At 40.6% G+C, this 24,917-nt stretch overlaps 5 protein-coding genes and 1 long non-coding RNA gene across 11 annotated transcripts; 3 read left to right on the top strand and 3 right to left on the bottom strand.

Moving 5' to 3' along the window:
* Positions 1–174: 174 nt before the first annotated feature.
* Positions 175–8,013, bottom strand: LOC105686642 (roquin-1). Its single transcript, XM_012401660.3, has 16 exons — positions 7,857–8,013; positions 6,963–7,125; positions 6,669–6,870; positions 6,372–6,590; positions 6,103–6,278; positions 5,687–6,020; positions 5,372–5,612; positions 5,120–5,289; positions 4,772–5,037; positions 4,567–4,674; positions 4,294–4,505; positions 4,110–4,222; positions 3,911–4,049; positions 3,771–3,840; positions 3,510–3,698; positions 175–3,417 (listed from the first exon to the last, which is right to left on the bottom strand). Exons 2-16 carry the CDS (start codon positions 7,122–7,124, stop codon positions 3,298–3,300), a joined length of 2,721 nt encoding a protein of 906 aa, XP_012257083.2. The 5' UTR covers position 7,125; positions 7,857–8,013; the 3' UTR covers positions 175–3,297.
* On the top strand, positions 7,242–7,851 carry LOC125502069. The gene is made up of 2 exons (XR_007279880.1): positions 7,242–7,536; positions 7,632–7,851. It is a non-coding gene; the product is annotated as an uncharacterized LOC125502069 (long non-coding RNA).
* An 882-nt stretch (positions 8,014–8,895) lies between the features above and the next one.
* Positions 8,896–11,671, top strand: LOC105686278 (b(0,+)-type amino acid transporter 1-like). The gene is made up of 3 exons (XM_012400932.3): positions 8,896–9,131; positions 9,902–11,200; positions 11,300–11,671. Exons 1-3 carry the CDS (start codon positions 9,029–9,031, stop codon positions 11,359–11,361), a joined length of 1,464 nt encoding a protein of 487 aa, XP_012256355.3. The 5' UTR covers positions 8,896–9,028; the 3' UTR covers positions 11,362–11,671.
* Positions 11,672–11,736: 65 nt separating this feature from the next.
* LOC105686232 (sorting nexin-16) lies at positions 11,737–14,468 on the bottom strand. Its single transcript, XM_012400872.3, has 4 exons — positions 13,828–14,468; positions 13,439–13,747; positions 13,193–13,320; positions 11,737–13,108 (listed from the first exon to the last, which is right to left on the bottom strand). The coding sequence occupies exons 1-4, from the start codon at positions 14,107–14,109 to the stop codon at positions 13,063–13,065; spliced, it is 765 nt and encodes a 254-aa protein (XP_012256295.1). The 5' UTR covers positions 14,110–14,468; the 3' UTR covers positions 11,737–13,062.
* Positions 14,467–16,466, top strand: LOC105686620 (inositol monophosphatase 1). Of its 2 annotated transcripts, XM_012401617.3 has the most exons (7): positions 14,467–14,605; positions 14,693–14,794; positions 14,950–15,083; positions 15,165–15,424; positions 15,509–15,614; positions 15,688–15,839; positions 15,915–16,466. In XM_012401617.3, exons 2-7 carry the CDS (start codon positions 14,735–14,737, stop codon positions 16,019–16,021), a joined length of 819 nt encoding a protein of 272 aa, XP_012257040.2. In that variant the 5' UTR covers positions 14,467–14,605; positions 14,693–14,734; the 3' UTR covers positions 16,022–16,466. The 2 variants fall into 2 exon arrangements, with proteins under 2 accessions (XP_012257040.2, XP_012257041.2); XM_012401618.3 differs by having other exon boundaries at positions 14,592–14,794.
* Positions 16,137–24,762, bottom strand: LOC105686619 (serine/threonine-protein kinase PRP4 homolog). 5 transcript variants are annotated; one of them, XR_007279878.1, is made up of 15 exons: positions 24,605–24,762; positions 23,982–24,146; positions 23,599–23,893; positions 23,038–23,507; positions 22,356–22,953; positions 21,896–22,246; positions 21,724–21,809; positions 21,501–21,647; positions 21,273–21,426; positions 20,934–21,186; positions 20,308–20,546; positions 19,902–20,102; positions 18,029–18,103; positions 17,223–17,346; positions 16,137–17,002 (listed from the first exon to the last, which is right to left on the bottom strand). XR_007279878.1 is itself a non-coding variant. In XM_012401614.3 (13 exons), exons 1-12 carry the CDS (start codon positions 24,607–24,609, stop codon positions 19,902–19,904), a joined length of 2,964 nt encoding a protein of 987 aa, XP_012257037.1. In that variant the 5' UTR covers positions 24,610–24,762; the 3' UTR covers positions 16,137–18,103. The 5 variants fall into 5 exon arrangements, 2 of the variants coding, with proteins under 2 accessions (XP_012257037.1, XP_048515583.1); XR_001103063.3 differs by having other exon boundaries at positions 16,137–17,346; XR_007279877.1 differs by having other exon boundaries at positions 17,161–20,102.
* Between the last annotated feature and the right edge of the window lie 155 nt (positions 24,763–24,917).

Below are 24,917 nucleotides of genomic sequence, written 5' to 3'. Positions count from 1 at the left end.
CCACCCGAGAAAAACTGATTTACATAAAGGAATAAGACAGGAGTCACCGATATAAAACCGTCAGGATAATATCAATCGTTGTGTGGATGGTGTAGAAGAATAATTAAAAAAAAAAAAAAAAAAAAATTCCACACATACTGATGCAGAATGAGATCAAACAATGGTCGCGCGATATGTAATTGAATACACATATAAATATATTACACTTCATGTATACAGTACACTTGTCATACAAAACATATAACAATAATTATAAAATTTTTCAAGGATGAACGATTGCGATGGATTCTCAGTAGTCTACTAACTATCAATTCTATAAATTGTCGGCTTTAGGGTAGGAAACGTCGAAAAGTAATAGTGAGACGCGTGTAACACAAGTGACACGAGGTGTTGCTCGATTAAAATTCTGCCAAGTGTACCGATTATGTATCATACATACTATACCGATATGTATAAAATATAATATATGATTAATTTATATCGAATTTTATTGTACGTTCAAACAAAGAACTTTTACTGTATAGATTGTATGTGGTTTCATACCGTTAAGATAGGTATGCCGGTATCATCATACACATTATAGTGACATGTTTAACATGTAATTAATACGAAGCTTGCACAAACAGTCCTGTTGCACTCGTTACTTCCCATTGTACACAGCCGTTCTTATGTACTCCGCAGAATGCTAAAGTAGGCAAGTGAGAATAATACATAGTTTTTCGACTGCAGAAAATTGAGTTAACATTCCCCTCCTTCCCTCACTCAATATTCACGTTGAGCATGATTTACAGCCGATTTGTAAATTTACACCTTTGTTGGAATCCTAGAGGTGATTTAATCTTTCTAACAAACCTAATATGATTCGTTGTAATTGTCTACCAGCTATGATTGATGCTCTCGGAAAAGAATCGGGTTGAGAACAATCCAATTGAACCAATAAAGACGCTAGCTCACTTTTTGATAAAAGGATATTATGATTAACATTAAAATAAGCATGACGTTGTGTTTGATACTAATAAAAACAAAGGTATTGCATTAAATTTCATAAGAACATCACGTAGTTAACAACAATTGATAAATCGAATAGTTATTCGAGTATTGTTGAAATAGTGTGAAAAAAAAAATTGATAACCATATGATATGAATAATACGATGAGATTAAAGGCCACCAAAATTGCAGTGCAACGATAACTCAGCTCATCGGCCAGTGCTCTGGAATTTTGTATAGTTATTATTAGAACTATATTAAATTGCATAGTTTAACGGAGGCGAAATTTTTAAACGGCTTTCATAGTAATCAAGCATTTCAGTACTGTGAAGATCACTGAGTTAAATGCATACCATAATTCGGATATTAATTATCGATGTTACAATTTTCATACTATAGTAAAGCGGAAGGTAAAAACGTGCCCTCTTGAAATGATTTACAACAGTTTTCAGTTGGTTACACCTGTAGTATACTATAGTACACAAATTCTTTCGAGTATTTTGTATACTTGTAGAATTTTCCGGGTTAATCGGGCACGTATAAATTTATGCAATTGTTCTACTCGTAGAATCATAGATGAATGTGTGAAATGTTATTTCAAATAAATGCATTATTGTACCTCGTAAAGACACCGATTCATAATACTTTTTAGGAAATCAACGTCTTTTTTCTTTCTCTTCGTTCTCGCTTTTTTACAAAGAAGACGGACCAAACATAATTTAAAATTGTCTTATTCTATAGCTAAAATTCATCCGATCTTAGAATATTTTTTTTGTCCTAATTAAAAAACGGGCTTCAATTGCAGTGTGACAGGTTAGAATATCTTTGAGGTCCGTTCGACCTGCAATGCGTGCCTTCAATGTCGACGAGTTAACGATACATTGTAACAATTCCATACACTAACAGTGCAACTATCACTTCAACAGCTCAGTAATCGAGAAATGAAAAAACAAACTTCGTCTTTCGAATGAAACGTTGACGGTACACTGTTTTTCTATGTTTCTCTCTTTCAGTAACGCACCACGGTTGAGGTCGAGCTCGGGGCTTCTTAGTTTGCTACGTAATACAAGTGATTCGGTATGCACCGATTATTTCGCAAGGCTGATACGCGACAATGAGCGTGAGCAGAGCGACTTTCTTACAAATGTATAAAAAATAACATATTGTAATTCAAGGCTGGAAAAATCACCTTCCGAAAACCATATTCTCGATAAAATTCTCTATTGTTACTTCCAATAAAACTGGAACATTAATATCTGAGTTATATATTATTTCATAAAAATAGAAAGCAATTCAATGGCTATCCTAGTAGACATATTTATATTATTATTTATTATGTCACACCATGCAAGCAAGCTTACCCAACGACATAATGTTGTTTTTAAGAAATATTCATTACTTTCACCACGCCAAAGTACCAGCTCCAAAACAATTTAATGTTCTCTTTTGGAACAACTTGAATTTTGCGAGAACAAATTTCGAGTTCTTCCCAAAATTGAAAAAATATTTTCACGATTATCGTAAATCGATCAAAGTTTTTTTCAAAGAGTACTCCTTCAATCGAAACTGATTGAGTGAGCGAACAGCACATAGAAAAGTAAAAAACAGTATAACGAGGTTGGAAAATATTACTCCATGGCTTTTATCAACTTTTGTGGTTATCGGAGCGATGCTCACTTGATTGTGTTGAATAACTAGAATAATTCACAATGACACCAACTATCCAAATTCCCCCATAAAATGTGTTATTTCCCAATATGCATAACATTTACGTGTATGTATCTATAGGCGTCTTTCTAAGTTAAAACCTATTTCCAGGTTGGTTAACATTCTTCCCGAATATTTATAGACGTATATAATATTATGTGTTTTGCCACGATCTGCAAATATATAAATAAATATGCTATATTTTGTCATGTTTATAAAACACTGACACTAACTTCTGTTAAATTTTAACAAATCCATATTCATATGCGTAGTTGTTTTAAAAACAATCTTTCTTTCACTCCCTATATGCACTATTTGATGACTATCAGGCAATTCTATACCTCGCCTACGAGTTTCAGCGCGAATGTTTTATAGTCAACTCCTCAAGCGGTATTAAAAAAATACCTTTTATGTCTGTCTACATATATGTTATACCCAAACCAAGTTCTAATTTTTCAGAGTTACATACCCCATCTAAGGCTTCGTATCCTATCCTAACCAATTTCTCGATAGCTCTGCTGAGTATTCCGACCGTCTTGCTTAACGGGTGATAACAATACCAATGCGAGAGTGTCTTGAGGAATCACCTAGCTAATATCCGCTCACTTCTTGATATTGTCTTCTTCGCTCGACCAACGTTTTTCGTGTTCTTCCAACTCAAATTCCCATCGGAGTTCCAATTCACGCATGTCATTTGCTATTCCGGCCTCGTACGTATCTTCCTGTAAGGTAACACATCAGATCATACGATCCATAATACTAGTTCGACATAATGTTTAATGACCCTATCGGAGGAACGTCAAACCCGGCTCACCTCATCGGCTCCGTAATCTCTGTTGAGATTGTGATTTTGCACCAAATTACTAGATGGCTGAAACCACGACATCCCGTATGGACTCCAGTTGCGTACGTCTCTTTCTTTTTCTCTAATACCTGCTTCGATCATCTGCAACTCTTGAGCCAATCTTTCTCCCTCGCTGAAGGCGGCTCCTTGGGTGGCGAGCTGTTAATTCATGGAAATTGATTATCGAAAAGGCGAGGCAACATCGACAGGTTAACCCGGTCCATTGATTACCTTCAACTCATTGATTTTTTCCTCAAGATGCTTCAATTGCTGCTTCACCTTCTGCGATTCCAGTAGCAAACTGAAATTCGAACGAGTCGTTAGAAGCTGTTAAAAATAGCGGAATTATTTTCACGAATGTCCGAGCATACTCTTTAGACATGGACTCTTGGCGAGAAAGTTGTACTTGAGAATTGGTTTCTTGCGTCCCACGACCGACCGTTATGTAACCATCTCCGAAGGTAGAGCCGGCGAGAGGCTGTACTCCGCTGTGCCCACCCATCGCGTGCTCTGGATGAAGATGAAATGTTTCATCAGCTGAACAATCTACAATATTTTTTTAATGCTCACGTTGATGTCCGTAATGCCACGACGTCACGGGACTTGCGGAGGGCATTGGTCGTCTTTGTATGGTAGGAGTTCCTTCTCCAAAGAAAGTTGAAGCTTGTACCGCGTTCGGAGATCTGCGGATAAAACTATTGTTGGCCGAAGAATAAACAATCAGAGATCGAATTATCGAACGAAGAGTTTTTACCTGACTAATGGCTTGGTAACTCTGGAAATAGGGCCGTATTTACTAGCTGGAGGTGTGTCGAATGGCACAAATTCGTCATCCAGTAATATGGAGTCCGAGTGATGAAATGTCGTTCCGTAGTTGATGTTTGAAGGTGGAGGTACTTGCGTCCCAGAAGCAGTTGTCCAGATCGAAAAATTAGAGGTTAACTGATCTCCCTGAGAAGTGTTGCTCTGAAACGAAAGGATGCTTGATGAGGTCAGATTCCCCTGTTGCGCGATGAATATTACCTACAGTTTTCAGCTGTACGGGCGTTTGTTTTCCAACGATATTTTCCAGCTGACTTATAATTTCCATTTTTCGATGCAGCAGCATTGCCAAGGTCTTTGCGACGGACCGCTGCTATAAAAAATCGATAAGAAGTGAGTTCTTTTTTTGTTCTTTTCTTTAAGATCTATAAAACAGTTCCGACCGCTATGCTTCGAACCAGTTGTATAACCTTCTTGTTGTTGTTAGCAGCATTGTTGTGTACGGTAGGTGTCATTTGCGGAGGATCCCAAGTAGGCGAATTTGGCGAAGTGTACTCCACACCCGGGCCAGGCATAACGTAATGCGCGTATTGCATCTGTACATTTTTCGAAGGAAGTACCTGATTCAAAGACTGTGTTGGCGAAGATATATAGTTCGGCATCGGTCCGACGAAGTTATTGTCGTTAGAAATCATAGAATCTTGAGAGGAACCGACTTTGGTCCCTGACGTGAAATCTGCGAATGAAACATGGGATCGGTCAACGACCAGGAGATAAGGTGCGAGTCCAAGAACAAGTTTACGCAGAGTGATACCTACTTTCTCTGAGAACGTTATCGTAGGGCATGCCGGAATGGTAAACGAGATCGTCGCACTGTTTCAACCCCTTGTTGTTGGATAGAGCAGCTGATTTTCCAACTTTTACCTCGGAATTTCCAGTTAACGACAGGCTCGACCTCACACTGAGTTTCCGATGCTTTGATCTATATCTGGCAAAAGATGTACAACTTTTGTTACCGACAGAGTCAATCCACGAATGAAAGAGTACTCGTCGACCGCGAATATACTCACTTGTCGAGCTCCGGACCGCTGTGAGCGAAAGTACAACTCGTCGCTCGTGGACAAGATCCCCTCAACGCCAAGTCACGGCACATGCTCACTTTATATTTGGGCTGACCGGGTCCTGCATTGTGAGTACTGTCCTGCGGCTTTCGATTTCCATGCTGCTGAATAAACTCTACCAACGCAGCGACGACGGTTCTCACGGCTTCCAGAGCGCCACGACATTCGGTCCATGTCGGAGCCTCAGTTTCTGAACCGAGAACGTTTACATTGGTGAAATTATTCGAGTTGTTTGACATCGGGTGATTTGAAAATGACGGATACCTGGACTGGGGTCGATAGAGGCGAGCAATTCGAGCTGCGGTCTTAGGCTGCTCAATTGTCCTGGATCTGTCGTGCGTTGCAGTGCAATGACGAGCTCCTGGACACTCTGAGCAAACGATTGAGGAGTCTGAAGTTTGTCGATAATACTTTGCATGTGGGACTTGTGGCCGGTGTCTCCGTACAGCAAGGCGGACCACTGATCAGGTGCAATCCTCAGTCCCGCCTCTGTGGCTATTTGAACTATCTGAGCGTCGTGTTCTCGCCTCAGAGCTTCGTAAGTTCTGAACTCTTCTTTGAGTTGCATCAACGAAGAATCACCCTCGCGTTTCGATACCTTGACACAAGATGCAGAGAACTATTACGGATATCTCGATACTTGGGATGAGAATGCAGCAATGACATGAATTGTACAAAACCTTGAAGCAACTCGCTCTGTAAAGAAGTTGTACGACGTGTCCGATACTCGTTTTTGAAGCCTGAGGAAAATGGGGTTCCAAACGCTGCACCACGAACATAACTAAAACTTTCCTAGAAAGAGCGGACCCATCTTCCAACGCCAGCAGTACCAGCTTCAGAACTTCCTCTTGCATGGCTGTACGATACGAACGATTCAAATGCAGTAACCGTTGAGAAACAACGAGATTCTCAAACCCATTCCTCCGCTAAATTCCCACTTTTGATTTACCTGGACCTAGAAATTGACAGCCTCTCGCACGCACAGCAGCCCATAAATTGGCGCTTAACTGCTGGGGATTTTGATGTTGAAGAATTAACTCCGTCACGGAACGTTCCCCTAAGCTTCTCGCCGCCCTTACAGCCCGCGCCCGACCTTCCGGTTCCACCAATTGACAGCCAACTAGTGTAACCAGTTTCCTTTGCATGGGCCTCGAAACAAGACCCATCCCTGTGGAATCAATGGATTGTTAAGTCTGCTCACTTGTACTGAGTATCTTACGGCCAACAACACGCATGAGAATTTTACCTGTCGCAGGTGTAGTTTGACATGGTTTCAGGTAGAGTGCAAGCTCTTCGATACAACATTTGGCGGCAAGATAGTGAGCGTGATCTTCGATGGGGACGAGTTCCGAATGAGCTTTCCCTGAATTTGGAGTAACCGGGCTACCGACAAGCTGTAGTAACGCATCGTTCAGCGGCAGCCTTTCTACTTCGGTGTTTATAACGCTCTGGAAATGGGGAATCGTTTAGACAGTTGTCGAGAACTAGATGCCTCGGCGATAATTATTATCAAAGTCGAGCAGTAGACAGAATCGCATACTTGGTCAAATGGACACTGTTTTCGTTGGAGGTTCGCAAGGCAAGTCCGACAGACGGTGTGGCCACATCCCAGCGATATTGGACCACGCTGTGTCGCGTCAAAGTCATGACGGCAGACTGGACAGGAGAGAAATTCCGTCCACTGAGGTGCCTGTATTGGCATTCTGAAATTAGAACGAAACATTCAAAGGTGAGGATATCCTTCAGCGCAAGCATCTGACTTTATTCTCGATCGAAGAGGTTGTAACCAACTTTTTTCAAAGGGACTCTACTTTTGTACCGGAATCAACGGAGGAGATAGGTGCGAGCGTTCGGTGCTCAGCCAAGTGTCCGTCCTCACATTCATCCATATTGTTCGCCAATCTTAGAAAAACACTTGGGAGACTGCTTCACCCAGGTTAAAAAGCGCTCTGCAGCCATTCTCGCGTTCTTCATTAATCAGGGAATATTTTAGTAATCGTAATTCAAACATGTGGAATCTTTCAAGGTTCAGTTAATTATGGCAAAAACTGGTGCCAGGACTCGAACGCAGAGTGATGGGATCGAAAAAACAGCGACGTCCCGGACGTGAATAAGTGCGTATGATGAATTTAGTGACACCAAAGTGATTAGCTTGGCTATTCTACGAGTGACATTTGATTCGACCTTTTTATGCTACTTATAAATATAGGAATCGGGTGGCAAGCAGATTGGGAGTTGATGTATTTGCTAGAGAAAGCGTGCAGAAGAATAATGCGAAGACTACGTGAGGACGAGACCCCGATGAAAACGAACAATTCGTTCCTATCCCAATATTCGTTTCAACGGTGAAATTGCGACGTTTGTCATTAACTAAAGTATGAGGTTACAGGAATATTTACGCTCGAGCAACATTGGACGTAAAAAATCAACTTACTTGCCTTGTTATTACCCTTACAAAACATCACATTAACCAATAATTTACTTGACTCGCTATTCTGCCATCGCAGCATGAAATGAACAGATGAAAACTTGACATGTAGCGGAAATTTCGTTCCTCTTATTTTTTTTTTTTTTACGTTTTCTTCTTTTTTTTTTTTGTTTTCTTATTTTGGCATATTCATACAGAGTGAGTTTGCCTCGGGGTACTTCAGTTTATCGAAAGATGACGTTACGGATCGAAGTAAAATTCTACGAATCGCTGCCGGATGGCGTGACGACCAGAATTTCAAAAATTCGTCAAACATTCGACGGACTGAGCGGCAGAGAGCTGAAAAACGCACATTTCAAATTCTGTCGAGTTACCCTGGCTTATCTCGCGGTTGAAAAAGCGAAAAGCCCCCAAAAAGTTGGAGGGATTAGTTACATTGTGATATTTGACGACTCGATGGATTGTCAATTGGATATTTGATTTTGGGTTCAATCATTTATCACGTAATACGCTTTTACTTATCTGCAACCATTGACTGAAGGTTTAATTAATCCTCGATCGACGCGTCTACGTTGTTGTATATCTGTATTGCGCAATTACAGCGGATATCTTATCGCTCGACGAGCTACCAAAAGGCAATCTTATCTTTCAAATCAGAGTCGTTTATCGCCGATTATCCGATACGTCGATTCCGAGGATGCGCGACGTTTAATTGCCCAAATAAAATGGAGCGCAATACCCGCAAATATCGGTGATGTTTGAAAAATGCGATAAACGCTGATGATAAAGAGCTCGATCATGCGAAGGAAGGTGGTCAAAATTCGCGTGGGAACAAGAAGAGATATCGCCATTATTCTTCTTACTGCCATTTCGCAACGAGCGGTAACATAATTATGACCTATTACAGTCTCCGTTAGGATTCGGCGATACTTAAGCCCATTCGTATAGGTATGTATAACACCACGTGCACCGATGAACGGAGACGTCGGTTCGGTGCTGGGCGTCCAGTGATAACGAGGGCAGGAGCTCGATCGGTGAAGTGAGATTTCCGGTTCGCGAATTTCGTTCGAATTTTGAGCTCGCGCTCAGCCACAGTTCCTCGGTTTTCAATCGCTTTTCCAACAGTTAACATTTTTCGTTGTAGCTAGACAACGTCCGAGCACGTATAAAATCGCAACATGAAACCCAACATCCAACCCGATAACGAGAAGGGCAAGGTACACCTGAAACGAGAATTGGGATTATTCAGCGCGGTCAACATGATCGTCGCCGTTATGATTGGTATGAAAATAGTGTAATATGAAAGGACGTATCTCTGATCAATCAAAAGCGTCGGCTGCTCCTGTAATTGTGGTACGCAAAAAAGTTCTCAATCTCATTGTCAGTAATGAAGCGACTTGTTGAGCCGTCAATTTTTTGTTTCATCTGCGCTTTGCAATCGAGTCCCCCGTGACCTTTTTGGAAAAATTCTGCAGCGATTACAAGCGCACTTGAGGATGATCGGATTATCGCGATGATTCATCGTAGCACGACTGCACCGGATGATTTTACTTTTAATTCCAATGTTCCACTCGTTAGAAGGACTCTTTAATCTTGAGCTATGATAATCGCGTTATCCGTACGCGTCGTACCTATAGTACTTCTGAATATCCATCACTGGGTTAGTAGGTAGCTCCTGGTAGATTCAATCTTGGTGAGATAACTCGACTAACGCAATATAATATTGCATCATGGTGCTACATTCCTGTATATTGAACGATGAATACGGCAATTATCCACCTCGTTCGAAAGAGCCGAGTTGAGGTACTTTTGTGTATCGCGCCACTTAATATGGGCTCCATTTACAATGAGACCAGCGACACTTGACAGCCGATCTTCTTTGAGAACGTGACAGAAATTTATGCGCTGATTTTTTCCTCTGCGAACTTTGTAGTTCGAAAATATGGAAGGCCCGTTGTATCCCCTTTCAGTTCTTCTTGCCCCTGTGAACCGTGACTTCGATTCCAGATTCGCCGTACAGGTACCTTAGGAAATCCGTTGCTTCTCTACAGGTTCAGGAATCTTTGTCTCGCCAACCAGTGCGCTGGAAAATTCAGGATCGGTGGGTCTGTGTCTGATAGTCTGGACTTTAAGTGGGATCGTCTCATTGCTCGGGGCTCTAGGGTTTGCAGAGCTGGGCACGGTGGTGCCTCGATCAGGTGCTGAATACGTCTATTTCATAGAAGCCTTCTGTCCGATACACAGATACCTTGGCCCGATACCTGCCTTTATCTGCTCCTGGATTTATGTCCTGGTTCTTCGCCCGGCTGAAGTGGCTGTAGTCGTTTTAACGTTCTCCGAATATATCATACAGCCTTTTTCTCATTTGATTGGCGATGTGCCAGCCGAATCGATGCAGATGGTGATCAAGCTCATCAGCATTATGGCTCTGGGATTGATGACCTACATAAACATGACGAGTGTTAAACTCTATGTCAGAGTACAGAACATTTTTACAGTCTGCAAGGTAGCGGCGTGCATCCTGATCATAGGTGGAGGGATCTTTTGGCTTGGATCTGGGCGAACAGAGCTTTTGAAAGACCCTTTTAAAGGGACAACGACGAACCCTGGGAACATTGCACTGGCGTTTTACAGCGGACTCTGGGCCTACGACGGCTGGACCTCGGCTACAATTGTTACGGAAGAAGTAAAAAGACCAGAAGTGAACATACTGCGGAGTATTCTGATATCGGTACCTATGGTAACGCTTCTGTACGTGGCGATGAACCTCATGTACATGGCTGTGCTCACGATACCTGAAATGGTGTCTTCTCCTGCAGTCGCGGTTCTCTGGGCTGAAAGAGCCCTACCATCCTGGCTTGGATACGCCATCCCTTTGGGGGTCGCTATTGCAACTTTTGGGTGTGGAATTAGTGTGCAATTTGGGGTAGCTAGGCTCTGTTACGTGGCTGGACAAGAAGGGCACATTCCAGAAGTGTTCAGTTTCATTCACGTCAAAAAGATGACACCGACCGTTGCTGTTGCCTTCCAGGGTTTGACCACCTTCATTTTTATTCTGGTGGGAAACATCACGGAGCTGATTGAATTTGCTAGTTTTCTAACCTGGGTATTTTATGGGCTGGCTATGGTAGCACTCCTCGTGATGAGGCACACAAAACCTGACATCGTCAGGCCTTACAAGGTCCCAATCTTTGTCCCTTGGCTCGTCATTGCTATTTCCATTTTTCTTGCCATTACACCGATAGTGAAGGATCCATCGCTGAAGTACGCATTTGCAGTGCTCTTCATCCTGGCTGGATGGGCCGTCTATCATCATTACGTTTATAAGAAGAATGAATCTAAGTTCATGGGTGAGTCGATTATGTGACGGATTATTTTTGGAAAGAAAAGTTCACTCACGTGGGTGGGGTACAGGCCTTTTGAGCTAAGGTGTGATTGAACTTTTGCAGATAAATTTACAAAAGGAACGCAAATCTTGTTTCTCGTCGCTGCCCCAGACAGGAGGGATTGACGGCGGTAAAATTTCTAGGCATATAATTCACATCGACAAAGCGACACTTGATTCTATGACGAGCATCTCGTGAGTATGCTTCGAGGGGCTGTAGGAATCCACGTGTTCCTAGCAGGCAAAATGCAGGGAGCCCTTTTACTCGACATTCACTGTAGTACCGTAATTGTGATACTATGTTATAATAGCTATCACCTCGACAGAGAGCCGGGCTCACTTTAAAAGTGTGTGTGATTTCTGGTTTTGTACTAATAATATGCCAGATCGACTGCAATAAAAATTTACAGGAGCGGGTCTCTTGAATGAAGAGTAATGGGTACGTGTGGTTATTCATATCCCTGTTTGCTTACGATCAATATAATTCAATAAAACTAGATGTACCGTGGATGAAATTTTTTTTGATTTTATTCCACAATCAATTCTTGTTTAGTGTACATAGATAATATCATGTTTAATTTGTGGTGAATTATGGTTAGGCCATAAGATCGTGGTAATACCTAAATTGGCCGTTATTATAAATAAAACTTTCGAAAACCGAAAAAAACAGAATAAAGGTCAGAGCCGAAGATAGTTCTGATTTCCGTATTGCTACCTACAATATGGATCAAAATATTCTTCGGATTTCAAAAGCACTTATAGCGTGGGAAACTAAACTTGTTACTTTTATTTATTCACAATTCGCTCTCGGGCAATATGAATTTGAAAGATGACCCGATCCTCTATTATAAATAAGAATAATATTATGCCGCAGACAATCATCACAGGAATACTAAAAACGAAAATCTCCATAAAGTAAGCGACGTAGTTAGTGAATCTGTCATTTGGTTGTCAATTGAGTAGCGTTTGTAAAAAATTAACATTGATCTGTCGGTATCATTGAATCGTGTGCAAACAACTTTCGCGATTACCTACTACCAAAGGAAAATTTTCTGAACCTGACCAATGTTTTCTCTAAATCTTCGCGTACAACATTCTTTTGCTATCTTTACCAGAATCCGTAGACAGACAACAATTTTGACTAGCGGTATACCAAGGCCACAATGGTGTCTAATGTTAATATTTCAAAAGCGGTAGGAAATGAATTTGATTTCTGAGATTAGCTATTATCATTTTGCAGACCGAATCATCGGAGATACAAAAGAAGCAGTTTACACAATCCTGCGTTCTGCATACTAATATACATAACAAACCAGTGTATTATACACATCAGTGGTTCCGTACAGTGACGTACAAGTTCTCGGTCCTTGGAATAACCTTGGATATATTTCGAAAAGCTTTCCTAAAGTATATCAAATCTCTGAACAGACGCACAGGGCTTTTTAGTAGTTATTATTTTGCTTGATTTGACTCGATTATTGCTCATTTTTTGTCGAAAAACTATCTACGGTTGGTGTCAGTCTTTTTGTACCTATATCACGGTAAATTGAAAGTCGAAATAATCCAACAGTGAATCCGACGAATGAATCTAATCATGCGAGCGGAAAGTCCTACCGATGATCTCAACAAACGTCCATATAAATATATAACACACTTATGTGTGAACTTTAGATAAACTTCTGTATAAAATCCTTGCAAAAATACAAGCATCCAACTACTGCCTCATAGAAGTATAAAAATTAGAAACTATTCATAATATTTCATAACAAAGATTTAACTTAACACTTACTTCCTAAAGTATCACGATCAATCATATTACATCGAACTTCAATCAACCGACGCTGACCTGCATTTGGTACACGCCTGGGTTACGCTGAAAGGAACATTAATTTTAGAATAGAACTAAAGTTCAAGATCAAATACTGTGACGAAAAATGATAGAATTTACGCTATTTACCTTATGATATGTTGAAGTTTTTGTCTAAGATCATTGCTTCGTACCAATTCCACAGCCAAAGCTGCATCTCTTTCTCTAAGTTGTTGGCGTAGATGATATATTGTGTCTTCTAATGCTTCAAAAATTGCCTGCAAGGAATAATTACGATCAAAGAGATTCTGTGCTGGTATTCTGCGATAGAGTAACAACGAATGGAGGAGAACACGGACTTTCATTTGTAGTTATATTTGAGAAACTTATTCTTACTCTCGACTCCTCGACGGTATCTGAAAGTGCAGGCGGTTCATCTAAACAGAAGAATTCTCGCACGCAAGGTATTTGCACTAAAATGGTACTTTTAATAATTCCGTCCACAAACTCTTGCAACCCTCGTATTCTGTCCTCCAGAAAACTAGGTGCAAAATTATCTCCCAGCCATTTTTTACGTGGCAACGACAAGTGAGATATCGACGCTTTCTGCCTCCTCAGCTGGCTCAGAAGACGCACAAAGTCTGTGTATCTTCTGAATATGAACCAGCAATCTCCCGCTCTTGGTTGGACACGCAGTTTATAAACCTATGGATAATATGTCAGCAAGGATCACCATTTTTTTTGCGTTGTTCTAGCCAAATTGGAAAGGTGTGTTGGGTATTTACTGTGAATCTTGCTCGTTCCTCCATGACTTCGTATCCGATGATCGGTATTCTGAGCTCACTATTGGAAGACGTTATATATCGAGTTTCCGACATCCTGCGAGGGCTGCTCTGGTCAGGGTAGGAAAACGTTTGTACCGTGAAAGTGTTGGAATGCCCGGAACCATCGGAATCAGGATTGTCTTTTACTGTTCGCAGTACATCGGGCTGGGAATTTCTTTCTTTACTGATTGCAAGAGTGACCTCACTCACACAACTAATGCCGCTGTTATCCGAACTAGACATTCTGGCGCTCGTAATAACCAGTGAGAAAATAAATGCATGTACACGTAGAACCGTCGATTACTCTGAGCATATTATTCGAAATGCTTATCATCCACGCACCTGTTCCTGATCAAGAATTAGAACTAACCTCTTGCCTAAAGGTTATGAGTATTGTAATATCAAACTGATGGACGGATTTTGTAGAGGCAGTTGAACACATGAATAAGCCAGGAGAAATTGCAGGTGAGACTTTTACGGAAACCTTTCGGGACGAAAGGAAGGATGATCTATGGTACGGTTGCGGGTACGGTGTGTGATGACGTTAAATTGTCAAAAGTTTCAGTGCCCACATCACGTATGTCGTTTACCGAAAACGCCTCCCGCCACTTGCGCGCGATCTGCCAAGAAAAACACATGATTCCGTAGTCAGTGGCACGTCAACCGTGAGTTGTGCCCCACCACTGATATATTTCTGTGTACCCCACGTATTTCGTTCTGCTACTCTTTTCGAGCTCTCGTGAGTATAAAAATTGTATCTATCTGTGTATACCGATGTTGACATTGAATGGAAGAATCTAAAATGATCTACGTGCCGATCGTTTAGATTTTCAACAGATCGGCTTGAGTTAAATAAATATCAGCAATAATGGCAGAGTACAACGAGTGCTATGAGCTAGTTATTGGATTGGTGAAAGAAGCAGGTGTGGTGAGTGAAATGCAATAATCTAATTAGGTACTCTTATCTAAAGTCAATAAAAAACATAACTTTAGTTTCATTGAACATTATCTTGATGATGACAAGAAACAGAAAGAACAGGTATCGATGGTACGACACTGGTTTCACATGAATTAATTTTGCAGTTGATAAAAGACCGGATCTTTACGCAGAAGGATGTGGAACAAAAATCCTGCGACATAGACTTGGTGACTTTGACCGATCAGGAAGTAGAGAAACTATTGATCGATGGTATTTCCTCAAAGTTTCCCGATCACAGGTACCTGAAAGTGGTAAATTAGAATTCGAAGATTGAAGCAACATATTTAATACCTTCTTTGTTTCACCTATACTGTACTAGATTCATCGGTGAAGAAGCCACAGCGTCTGGTACCAAAGTTGAATTGACGGATTCTCCGACTTGGATCATAGATCCCGTAGATGGGACGATGAACTTTGTTCACGGTTTTCCTCATTCGTCTATCTCTATTGCTTTGTATGACAAAAAAATTGCCCAAATCGGCATAGTTTACAACCCCGTTCTAGAGCAGCTCTTCACAGCCCGGAAAGGATTGGGTGCCTTCTTAAATGGAAACCCAATTCACGTTTCAAATCAAAAAGGTGTCATCTCGGAAAAATTACGATTAGCTTATCCGTAGTTTGTGAAAACTGTAAGTTATTCTAATCCTACCCATCATGTTTCAGAATTGGGAAAAGCTCTTCTTATGGTCGAATGGGGTACTAGCCGGGATCCGGAAAAGATGAAAGTCTTCATGGAAAACATGACGATTTTGAACCCTCTCATTCATGGGTAACTTCGAATTGTCATTCGATTAAAAAGCGGTGTTTTGCTTCCATTGTAACCCCAAACTTGACTTCCACAGGACCAGAACCTTGGGCTCGGCAGCCTTGAACATGTGCATGGTAGCTTCTGGCGGTGCTGATATAAATTTTGAGTTCGGTATACACGCCTGGGACATAGCTGCTGGCAACATCATCGTCCGTGAGGCTGGTGGTGTTTGCATCGATCCAAGCGGTAAGAGCAATTGAATCACCTGTACGTTTTATTCATGGCTGCATAAATGGTCAGCTTTTGTGAACTTTTTACCAGGAGGACCATTAGATTTGATGAGCAGACGAGTCTTGTGTGCATCGACTTCGGAATTGGCGGAAAAAGTAGCAAATTTATTGATCCAGCTTCACCCAGAGCGGGATTAGAGGAGGATCATTGATGTGTCGTGGAATGACTTTGTCGCCTCGATACCACTGGAATGAGCATTAGGTTTTTTGAACGCTGTTACTGGTACCTGGTAGGCTAATTTTAGGCTAAGTATTTATAGTTCTTCAAATAGTTTTATTTCAAACAATATAGCATAGTGCATCCCAAAATTGTGTTGCGGTATACATTGTTGTGAACAGTTGATTCGGGGTATGTAGTTATCTTGCGTAAACTATCGTACGAAATTATATTACTTTTGGAGAACAGATTATACTCGAACCTTCGGTCAAAACGCCATTTAATTACTATGGGTTCTTTGGAAACATTGGAATGATCAGTTTTACATTGGAACACTATTGAATCTGATTGATATGTTATGGAACTTACAAGTGCGACAATATCTTGTACATCATATCGCTACCAAATATAACGTTTTCAATGTTACTAGCAAAATGTTATTCATAAATCCATGGTCAATGCACACCCATCCGTTGTGACATCGTCAAGAGACTCTGTAAAGTCTCGCACCAAGTACATTCAAAAGAACGGTATTCTACTTCACTGCACTAGGACCGACATCTTTACATGAAACTATCGAGATGACCTGAATATCCGTGACTATGATAAAGGAATTCAAACAAAGAAGTCGGTCGCTATGCATGGAGGATTGTGCTTGACACAAAGCCTCCTAATAAGAAGCCTGCAGAATGTCACACAAGTTCATTCTTCGCTCGGATACTTCACAAATTCAGAGTTGCGTTGTCAATTATTCAGCACTAATAAATTAATAAATACAGATAATGGGCCTTTCGATCATGCTGTCGAGAAGCACTCTAGTACCAGCCTCTAGGCTCAAATGTTTTCAATAGATTGCCACTCGAATGGATGCAATTCCATCGGTGTAAAAATTCCAGCGCACAGTAAAGAGCTCCGTAAATTTTGTCATGAAAATCATCGGAGTGCCTGGTTCTCTTTTGTATCTGAAACGAAAAAATTGAACTCACAAAAAAACATGGCCTCGCCTTTTTGAAATATTTCTAATGCAGTTGGATGGAATGAAACTTAGAATGAATAAAAATGCCTTTTCAGACTCGAATGCGTCTCAGCAAACCTCACCTGTGCATTACAGAATACTCACGTGCTTCCGAAAGTATTAGATCGATATAGATAAATGTGAGTTGGGGGTCATGTTAGTTATACCTCGAGACGATTTCAACTCGGACAGCAATCGCTGTTGCTGCGGTTATCAGAATGCGGTACGATGGCAGATTTGACCAGATTCCATCACCACCTTCCATTGCCTTCCCTCCGCTCAGGGAGGGCTCTAATTGAAACATTACCAAATAGCAAATTAGAAAAATGTTCAAGTTGAACGAACACGGTATCTCTACTTGTGTACCGAATCATTCGAAATTTTCTTTTCTCTCTTGCATAAATGTCTCATACGATTCGGGAAAAAGTTAAAGAACAGTTTGCAGTTTTCAGTTTATCGGAATGAACTGTCAGGTATTTTCACTCTAGGCAGAAGGCCATTAGTTTCGGTGTACCAAATAGTTGAGTAAAATGAAATTACAGAAAATCTAGGAATTTCATTTCACGACACATCACCACGTCTATTTGGAATAAGTTGATGAGAACAACGTCAAAGTAAGCATTAGACGGTACTAATGATGAATTTTTGTTGTGTCGATGATGGAAGTCTATTGTGAGGATAGTGGGAGATTCGACATCCGTAAATGAAGGTGAACAGTGAAAAAAAAAACCAACTATCACGGTTCAAAAGTGTAAATGGCTTGGTTGAATCAGAGAATGAAAATGTTAAGGAGGTAACAAGTATTCCCATTGTCATCGACGGAATGATAGGTGAAATGAAAGTGTTCAAGCTCTAACAGAATTATGCATTAAAAATACTATTAAAATCGATGAATCTTAAATGTATCTCGCAAAGACGACAAAACTGATAAATGGCTATAATAAACATCCCATGAGGCAGCCCCCATGAATACCTTGCAACGGGAACAGCGTTTAAGGCACTTGAAAGGTCCGCCGCACTTAATGCTGCTTTTGAATTGAAGACTCATCTGAAACATAAGCAGCTTCATACAGTTTTGCAACTTTTGTGTGTACTTTAAGAACCATGTTTCTTGGATGCAAATAATGATCATCTATGCGGTACACATACAAGGGGTGGTCGATATTATCTTATTGACAAGTCACCCTGAACTTTATGAATCTATGGCACACAGAAACTTCGATAATCTACTGAAATTCCTGTATTCCCATCACGAAATACAAAATAATTTATTTTTGTTATAGTGCAGATAAAGTGTGACTATCCGGTCAGGAAAAACAAACTGTAAAATGTGAGACCTATGATGTTCTCGGTTTCAAATTGAACAGCTCATTCTGAATTTTTACATTAGCGCAGGCCACAAATGCGTTTGCGTTTTTTGGTTAAACTATACATAGAAAATGAGGTAGTAGATATTATTGTACTCTATCGAGATTAAAAATGTAGGGCGTTGTGCTCTTAGTTGTATTTTTTTTTCCAATATGTATGTATTTTTCTTTCTCTTTACTCTTCTTTTTTTTTTTTTTTTTTTTTTTTTCAACTACAGTTCTACTTGCTTTACAATATCTTGTTAGTACACCAAATTTCACCGCTGATGGTCGAAATAAAAACATATTATAAATCCAAGAATTACTGAAAAAAGGAATTGGTTTTAGTTTGTGTTCTTTTTGTTTTTTCACTTTTTCCTCCATAATGTTTGAATAAATAAAGTCGGCGGTTAGCCGTTTCAGAATTATGTTCTTTTTCCTCTTTTTCCTATCATAATTTATAGACAGTGTTAGACAAAAATTACATGAGACCTCGGAAGCTAAAAAAAGTATCATGTAAAAATTAAGCTACGTAATATTTTGCTTCAAAACTTGAAAACGAATCAAACTTCTGATTGCTCTTGTTAGATAAGTTTTCCTATTCCAATTTTACTAACGTCAACGTGTAGGGGCCTGAGCCGTTCTACCGTGAATCCATGCAAGCGTGTCGATTTTCAATTTGCAAAAAAATTTCATTGTAAAGTATAATACAATTAGTATTCCAGTCTAAGGTAACGAATATGACGCAGAGTTTACCCGTACTCACATTCTACCTCCAACAATACGAAAATCTTTTCATATCTCAGTCGATACATTTTCAAATCTAAATAGAACTGATGGGAATTACATCGTACAAAAAGCGGTTAATTTGTCAATGATCGGTGACGCTGTCAAATAAGTGGTCACAACAATTTCCAGCCCGAGATGAAATTATAATACTGGGATGTCGCACTAATAATTTCAAAATCATATCAGTATTTACAATTCTATTTGTTAATTTTCTAGACTACTCATGTAAAGGTTTTTCTTTTGTTTTCTCTTCAAACATGAGTTATATTCGGAGAAATTACTATACCTATTCAGTAATTTCTAAATATGATCAGGAACTGAAAGCCCTTCCCCCCTCTCGCCCCCTGTTCTGGCGCAACATCCGGTGATTAATAGAGACACATAAAGTGTGTCGGTGATTTTTGAAAAATTTCGTAGATTATGATCTCGATAAAACTAATTTTTTCTGTACTTCCATTTTATTTCCGGAAGACGAAGCGGAAAAAATGTTTAAAATAGAAAAAAACGAAAAAAAAAAAAACAACGATTAATGATAATTTTCAATATCAGAATGCGTGGTAAACTCGTCTAAAAACATGAGCTCAACACCGTATATCGGACCAGTGTTATTCAATGGTCTTTGGTAGTGGTAAATTAGCAGTGAATAATTGAAGTTTTTTCAGTTATATTAATTAAATCTCCGTCGAGGAAGGTCCCCAAAGGTGGGGTTACCTAGATTTTCTCTTGTATAAAGGGATGCGCCAATGCGTGGTTCACAGTTATGCGTTTTCCTGCGTCCAACATCAGAGTCCGTTCCAATAGATCTCTCAGTTGGCCGACTTTCCGGCTTTGTTCCGCAGGCAACGAATTACCACCCAACTCGTTGCCGAGATCACGACTCGCAGAAAGGGTGGACATTATTACAACCTTTTCCTGGAACATAGACCCACAGAAATATTAGAAACTTGAAGTGAGCCAGGCAAGATCTCGTGCCGAGATAAGACTTTTTTTAATTCCTTGACGTATTTACCTTCAAACTTTCAGTTAGGTAATCGAGAATACGTATTCATAAAGTAAAATAATTACACTGCGAAAAAATCATCATTTTGACAAAAGCAATATTATCAAAGATAATCACCCTTTCCGTAACTTTGTCGACTTCGTGGTAGAGGAAATTGCAGTTTCCATCGAAGTGTTGATCCTTGAAGGTGCCTTTCCTGATCAGTTTGTTAGGCATTTTTCCTTTCAGGTCCATAAAAAACTTCAACATCTGATTATTCGTTTTTCCCGAAAACATTATTTTTCCTGTGTACAGCTCGTATATGGTGCACCCCACGGACCACATGTCAATGCCAAAATCATGGGGTATACCAAGAACTAGAAAATTTTAACGTGAATATTCCTGATTCGAGGTTAGCAAAAAAAATATGAAAAAAAAAAAATAACGACAAGGAAAATAAAAGAAAGAATAAAAGAACAACTCTCAAGGGAAGCTTGCTAACGACAGAATTGAATATGTTCCATAATTGAACAGCTTCTCATCCGATGCGCTTTGAAGAATCTTTTTATTGAGAAAGTTGCCTCACTATAATGACGCATCTCCTTCAATGGGTGGATTTTGCAAGAGCTCAAGTATGGCGTCTGTCATGTTGTAGGTACTAGGTAGGTAGGCTAGGTAGGTGGTGGTGGTTTGTGATCTTTGATTGCACAGGCGAAAGATTAATCGGTGAAAATGGAGTAATTATTGACAGGTGAGGTACTCACTTATTTCTGGTGCTCGGTAAAACCGCGAAACGAGATAAGGGGTGATTTCGTTCTCGTGCGCGTGTGAAGCTGAACCGAAATCACAAAGTTTTAGCACCAATTTGCTTTCGCTGACTAGAATATTGTCTGGCTTGATATCGGCGTGCAATATATTTGCACGTTTCAGCAGTTTCAAAGCCAAGAATAACTGTTGCGTGTACGATCTCACCGCCTTCACATGGAGACCAACGTCCTTTCCATATTTTTTCAGAACCTGCAAAAGTCATCCGTGTACAATCGAGCCGGCCTGGCTAAAATACAAAAGAATTTCACTTCTGTTCAACGATCAAATTTTATCACCTCTCGCAGATTCATAGCCAAGGGCTCGAAGACCATGCACAAATGATTCTTATGGAAGAAGTGTCTGAATAGACGTAGACAGTGGAAACGGTCTTCGGGATCTGCGTCGTTTAGCTTTCTCAGAATTTCTAGTTCCTTGAGACCCGTCTTGTGCCTGCAACAGTGAACTCCATTGTTTGAAACAAAGGTCTGGAAAATCGGTTGAAACAAATCCAAAAGAAAACTCACATTATTTCGTTATTTCTGATTATTTTTACGGCCACATCCAAGCTCCCCCTAGCAGAGTCTCTCGCCCTAACAACGTTACTGAATACACCTTGACCCGTATAGCCATATACTACATATCGAGAGTCCAATGTTTCTCCAACCCGTACTCTGAATAATAAATTTTTCATTAGCTGAATACAACCTCACTCAATTAAACTCTCGAGCCAAAAGAATGCCCACCGACCTGTAATATCCTTCGGCATCGTCCCAATTATCCGTTAAACTCGGGTTATCGGGTCCACCAGGCCTCTTGCCTTCCACCGTGGGACTCTGAAATAATATCGATAAGTTAGTGGAGGAACAAAGCAGAGTAGAAAGAAAGAAAAGGTAAGATTAATAATTATTTTTCACCGTACATTAAAATCGCCAATATTGTCAGCTTCCGCAAACATGTCCCACTCGTTACTCTTTTTGGGATTTTGTTTGTCGTCGGATTTCACTTTTTCAGAGGGCTTGATCTCTTCTTGCTTTTCTTTGTTTTCACCATCGCTGGTATTAAATCGAGATTTTCTCTTCTTGGCGGGCTGAGGTGATTTTGGTTTCTCTGGTAAAGGTGGAGTGTGACTCTCCGAATTTGATTCATTGTTATTCGAAACAACATCCGCCGATTTCTGCGACTCCACAGACGTGTTGTCCGAAGGTGGCGAACTGGCAACTGTATTCAATTCCATCGAAAGATTGGAATCTTCGTTTGGTCCGCCTAATCTCTGTCAATATTCACGTGAAAATCTTGGTCAGTAAATGGTTATGATCTCAATGATCTCAAGGACTAAAATGAATAAATAACATTGAAAATATGGAAATTTGTTTAGTTACCCTCAAAAGTTCTTCTCTCTGCTTTCTTCGCCTCTCGATGATCGCTTCCTCATCCTCTTCTTCTTCGATATCAATATCTTTTATGTCCTCTTCGCCTGAACTTTCCGAGTGTTCTACTTTGAGCCCTTCGGACAGGGAGTCTTTGTACTTGTCATTCTTATCTCTTTTCCCATTTTTGTCCCTGTCCCTTTCGTACTCTCTCCCATGTCTGTCACGGTCTCTGCGATTGTGAGAGACTGATCTGGACCTTCGGTGACGATCCATACGTTCCCTATCCGTTCTATTTCTCATCGGACTCCGTGACCTTCGATTACTCTTCGATCTGTCACGGATTCTTTCTCTGTTTCTGCTGTCCCTCCTTTCACGGCTGCCGAGTCTGTCCCGAGCGCCTTGGTGGTCACGATTCGACTGTTGTTCTCTACTGTCCTTTTTCTCTCGGCCTGAAAATCGGTCTCTCCCACCCGACGTATCGTGACTGTTCGATTTTATCGTCTGATGTCTAGAATCTGTCCTGACATCTCGAGACTTCGAACCGTTACTGGGAGAAGGGTCTCGTCTAGCGCCATGACGATCGGAATCCCGTTTGCGCTCCTCCTCTCTGCATTTCAAGCATATTTATCGCAATTTTTAATTGGAAACGAAAAGGGTTTTTGAATAGTTACTGAGGAACAGTTCTACTTACCTTCGTTCATGATCTCTTTTGCGATCGTCTTCTTTCTTGAGAGAGTCCTTTCGCCGCTCGTCCTCCAGTCTTCTTCGTGATTCCTCTCGTCGAATATCTTCTCTAGATCTTTCGACCACCTTCCTGGAAGTTTTGTCATCCCTTCTAGATTCTTCTCTGTTCGGAACTTTTTCCTCCCGCTTTCTATCTGGATCTCGTCTCTTGTCCTTGATCTCTTCGCGGCTCTTTCTATCACGTGACATATCAACAACCACACGTCTTTCCAGCTTCGTCGAGGACAACCGTTTCCTATCCCTACTCTCCGATCGACTCTTGACACGTTTCTTTTGGCTAACACCGTCTTCGCTATCGTCTTCGACTAGAATCACGTCAGGAGTTTCTTCGACCCTCGTCGCCTCTGGCAGATGTAATTTACCACCTTTGTCGGAGTCGTCGGATAAATATTGTACCAGGCAGGCTTGTAATCTTTCCTGTAGAAAATGATAATAATCTAGACAGCTGATCGATAGAAACTGAGAATTGTCCAGGGTTGGGAGATGACAAGGAAATCATTTATAATACCTTCTGTTTCATTAGTTCTTCGAGGTCGATGTCATCTTCGATAATAGTACAGTCTACTTCGTCCGAATCTAAGTCAACCAGTTTTTCGTCCTCGCTTTCCTCGGAGGACACCACCTCCAGTTGAAAGGTTGCCATCTTGCCATTGGTACTCGCTCCTCCAATAGTTGTCGCATTATGATACATGTTAGACGGTTTAACTTCAACCGGCAGTACTTTTTCTTCCGCAGAGTCATGCTCGTTGTCTCTGTCCTTTTTAGGACGTTTATGTTTTTTATGTTTCTTCCTAAAGAATTTACTACACAGTTAAATTTGAATACAGTTATTAGACAGAAAGTTGCAGAGTACGCACATCGAAACTAATAGTAGCTGGGTTTTTTGCATACCTTTCCTGCCTGTCAATTCTCTCTTCTTTTTCCATCACCTTGTCTTTTCTGTGTTTGTGGTGTTTGTGCTTTCTCTTCTTCTTTTTTTTTAATTCCCCCGATATCGCAGCGTCCGATTCATCCATTGTATCAGTTTTTGGATCAATGCATTCCAAATCTGAATTTCTGAAATTATGAAATGGAACCAGCCATTAATCATGCTCATGCACCGAGTACAATGACAGAGAATGGAATGTGAGAGACGATGTACTCAAATTTTTGCAGATGACGGATCAGAATTGATTGCCCTTCCAAAGATTTAACACAGAGAATCAAGGGGCACAAAATTACCTGCATGAGCATAGATTCTTTCAGGTCTGAAGCACACGGTATTATTACGGTATTGTTACGTCGAATTTGAAATTGGTGAATTCAATTCAGCTGCAGAACTATTTGCAAATCATTTAGGTGAGGAATTTAAACTCAGGGCACAACTTCTGTGTATGAAAATCGATTTGTTTTGGGTTTCGGAGCAGCAAAATAAACACAGGGTAATGCACTATCGCCGATATTTGGTTCGCCGTCAAAGTTTAATTAATGAGGCAACTCGAGGGCTGTGGAAAGAAAAGAATTGTCAAACCTACCCCATTTTCACGTTGGTTAATTATCACAGGAAAGTGACGCTTAATGCACTGCAAACCACGGCTATGGTACGTAAAGTCTCGTAAAGAGCTTATCTTTCCTCAACAAAATGCCATGTTCGTTCCCCTCGATTACACGAACCTTAGACTATGCCGAACCCATGATGAAGCATATCCCATGTATATCTTTACGTTTCCGGTTTGCATGACAACGAATTCTATGGTTTGTCCGCTGGAGGGCAAGCAATTTCCAATATCTGAAAGAATAGTTGTCTACGCTATCACCGGTTGACGTGGCGTTCAGAAAAGGTACCAC

This window comes from Athalia rosae, chromosome 8 (assembly GCF_917208135.1).
Source record: "Athalia rosae chromosome 8, iyAthRosa1.1, whole genome shotgun sequence".
Taxonomy (NCBI): Eukaryota; Metazoa; Arthropoda; class Insecta; order Hymenoptera; family Athaliidae; genus Athalia; species Athalia rosae.
This window is presented reverse-complemented; position numbering and strand designations above follow the sequence as displayed.

Excerpts from the sequence above, each read along its gene's own strand:
- LOC105686642 (XM_012401660.3), bottom strand. The coding sequence starts at position 7,124 with ATGCCAATACAGGCACCTCAGTGGACGGAATTTCTCTCCTGTCCAGTC. Across the intron at positions 4,050-4,109 it reads GTGGCATTACGGACATCAAC|AGCACGCGATGGGTGGGCAC; the intron begins GTGAGCATTAAA and ends ATCTTCATCCAG. Across the intron at positions 3,418-3,509 it reads GAGATTACGGAGCCGATGAG|GAAGATACGTACGAGGCCGG; the intron begins GTGAGCCGGGTT and ends GTTACCTTACAG.
- LOC105686278 (XM_012400932.3), top strand. The coding sequence starts at position 9,029 with ATGAAACCCAACATCCAACCCGATAACGAGAAGGGCAAGGTACACCTG. Across the intron at positions 9,132-9,901 it reads GATCGTCGCCGTTATGATTG|GTTCAGGAATCTTTGTCTCG; the intron begins GTATGAAAATAG and ends GCTTCTCTACAG. Across the intron at positions 11,201-11,299 it reads GAATGAATCTAAGTTCATGG|ATAAATTTACAAAAGGAACG; the intron begins GTGAGTCGATTA and ends GAACTTTTGCAG.
- LOC105686232 (XM_012400872.3), bottom strand. The coding sequence starts at position 14,109 with ATGTCTAGTTCGGATAACAGCGGCATTAGTTGTGTGAGTGAGGTCACT. Across the intron at positions 13,748-13,827 it reads AGGAACGAGCAAGATTCACA|GTTTATAAACTGCGTGTCCA; the intron begins GTAAATACCCAA and ends TATTATCCATAG. Across the intron at positions 13,321-13,438 it reads ATACCGTCGAGGAGTCGAGA|GCAATTTTTGAAGCATTAGA; the intron begins GTAAGAATAAGT and ends TATTCCTTGCAG.
- LOC105686620 (XM_012401617.3), top strand. The coding sequence starts at position 14,735 with ATGGCAGAGTACAACGAGTGCTATGAGCTAGTTATTGGATTGGTGAAA. Across the intron at positions 15,615-15,687 it reads TTGAACCCTCTCATTCATGG|GACCAGAACCTTGGGCTCGG; the intron begins GTAACTTCGAAT and ends TGACTTCCACAG. Across the intron at positions 15,840-15,914 it reads TGTTTGCATCGATCCAAGCG|GAGGACCATTAGATTTGATG; the intron begins GTAAGAGCAATT and ends ACTTTTTACCAG.
- LOC105686619 (XM_012401614.3), bottom strand. Across the intron at positions 22,247-22,355 it reads AGAGAGAAGAACTTTTGAGG|AGATTAGGCGGACCAAACGA; the intron begins GTAACTAAACAA and ends GAATATTGACAG. Across the intron at positions 20,547-20,933 it reads TTACCGAGCACCAGAAATAA|TTCTTGGTATACCCCATGAT; the intron begins GTGAGTACCTCA and ends AAAATTTTCTAG.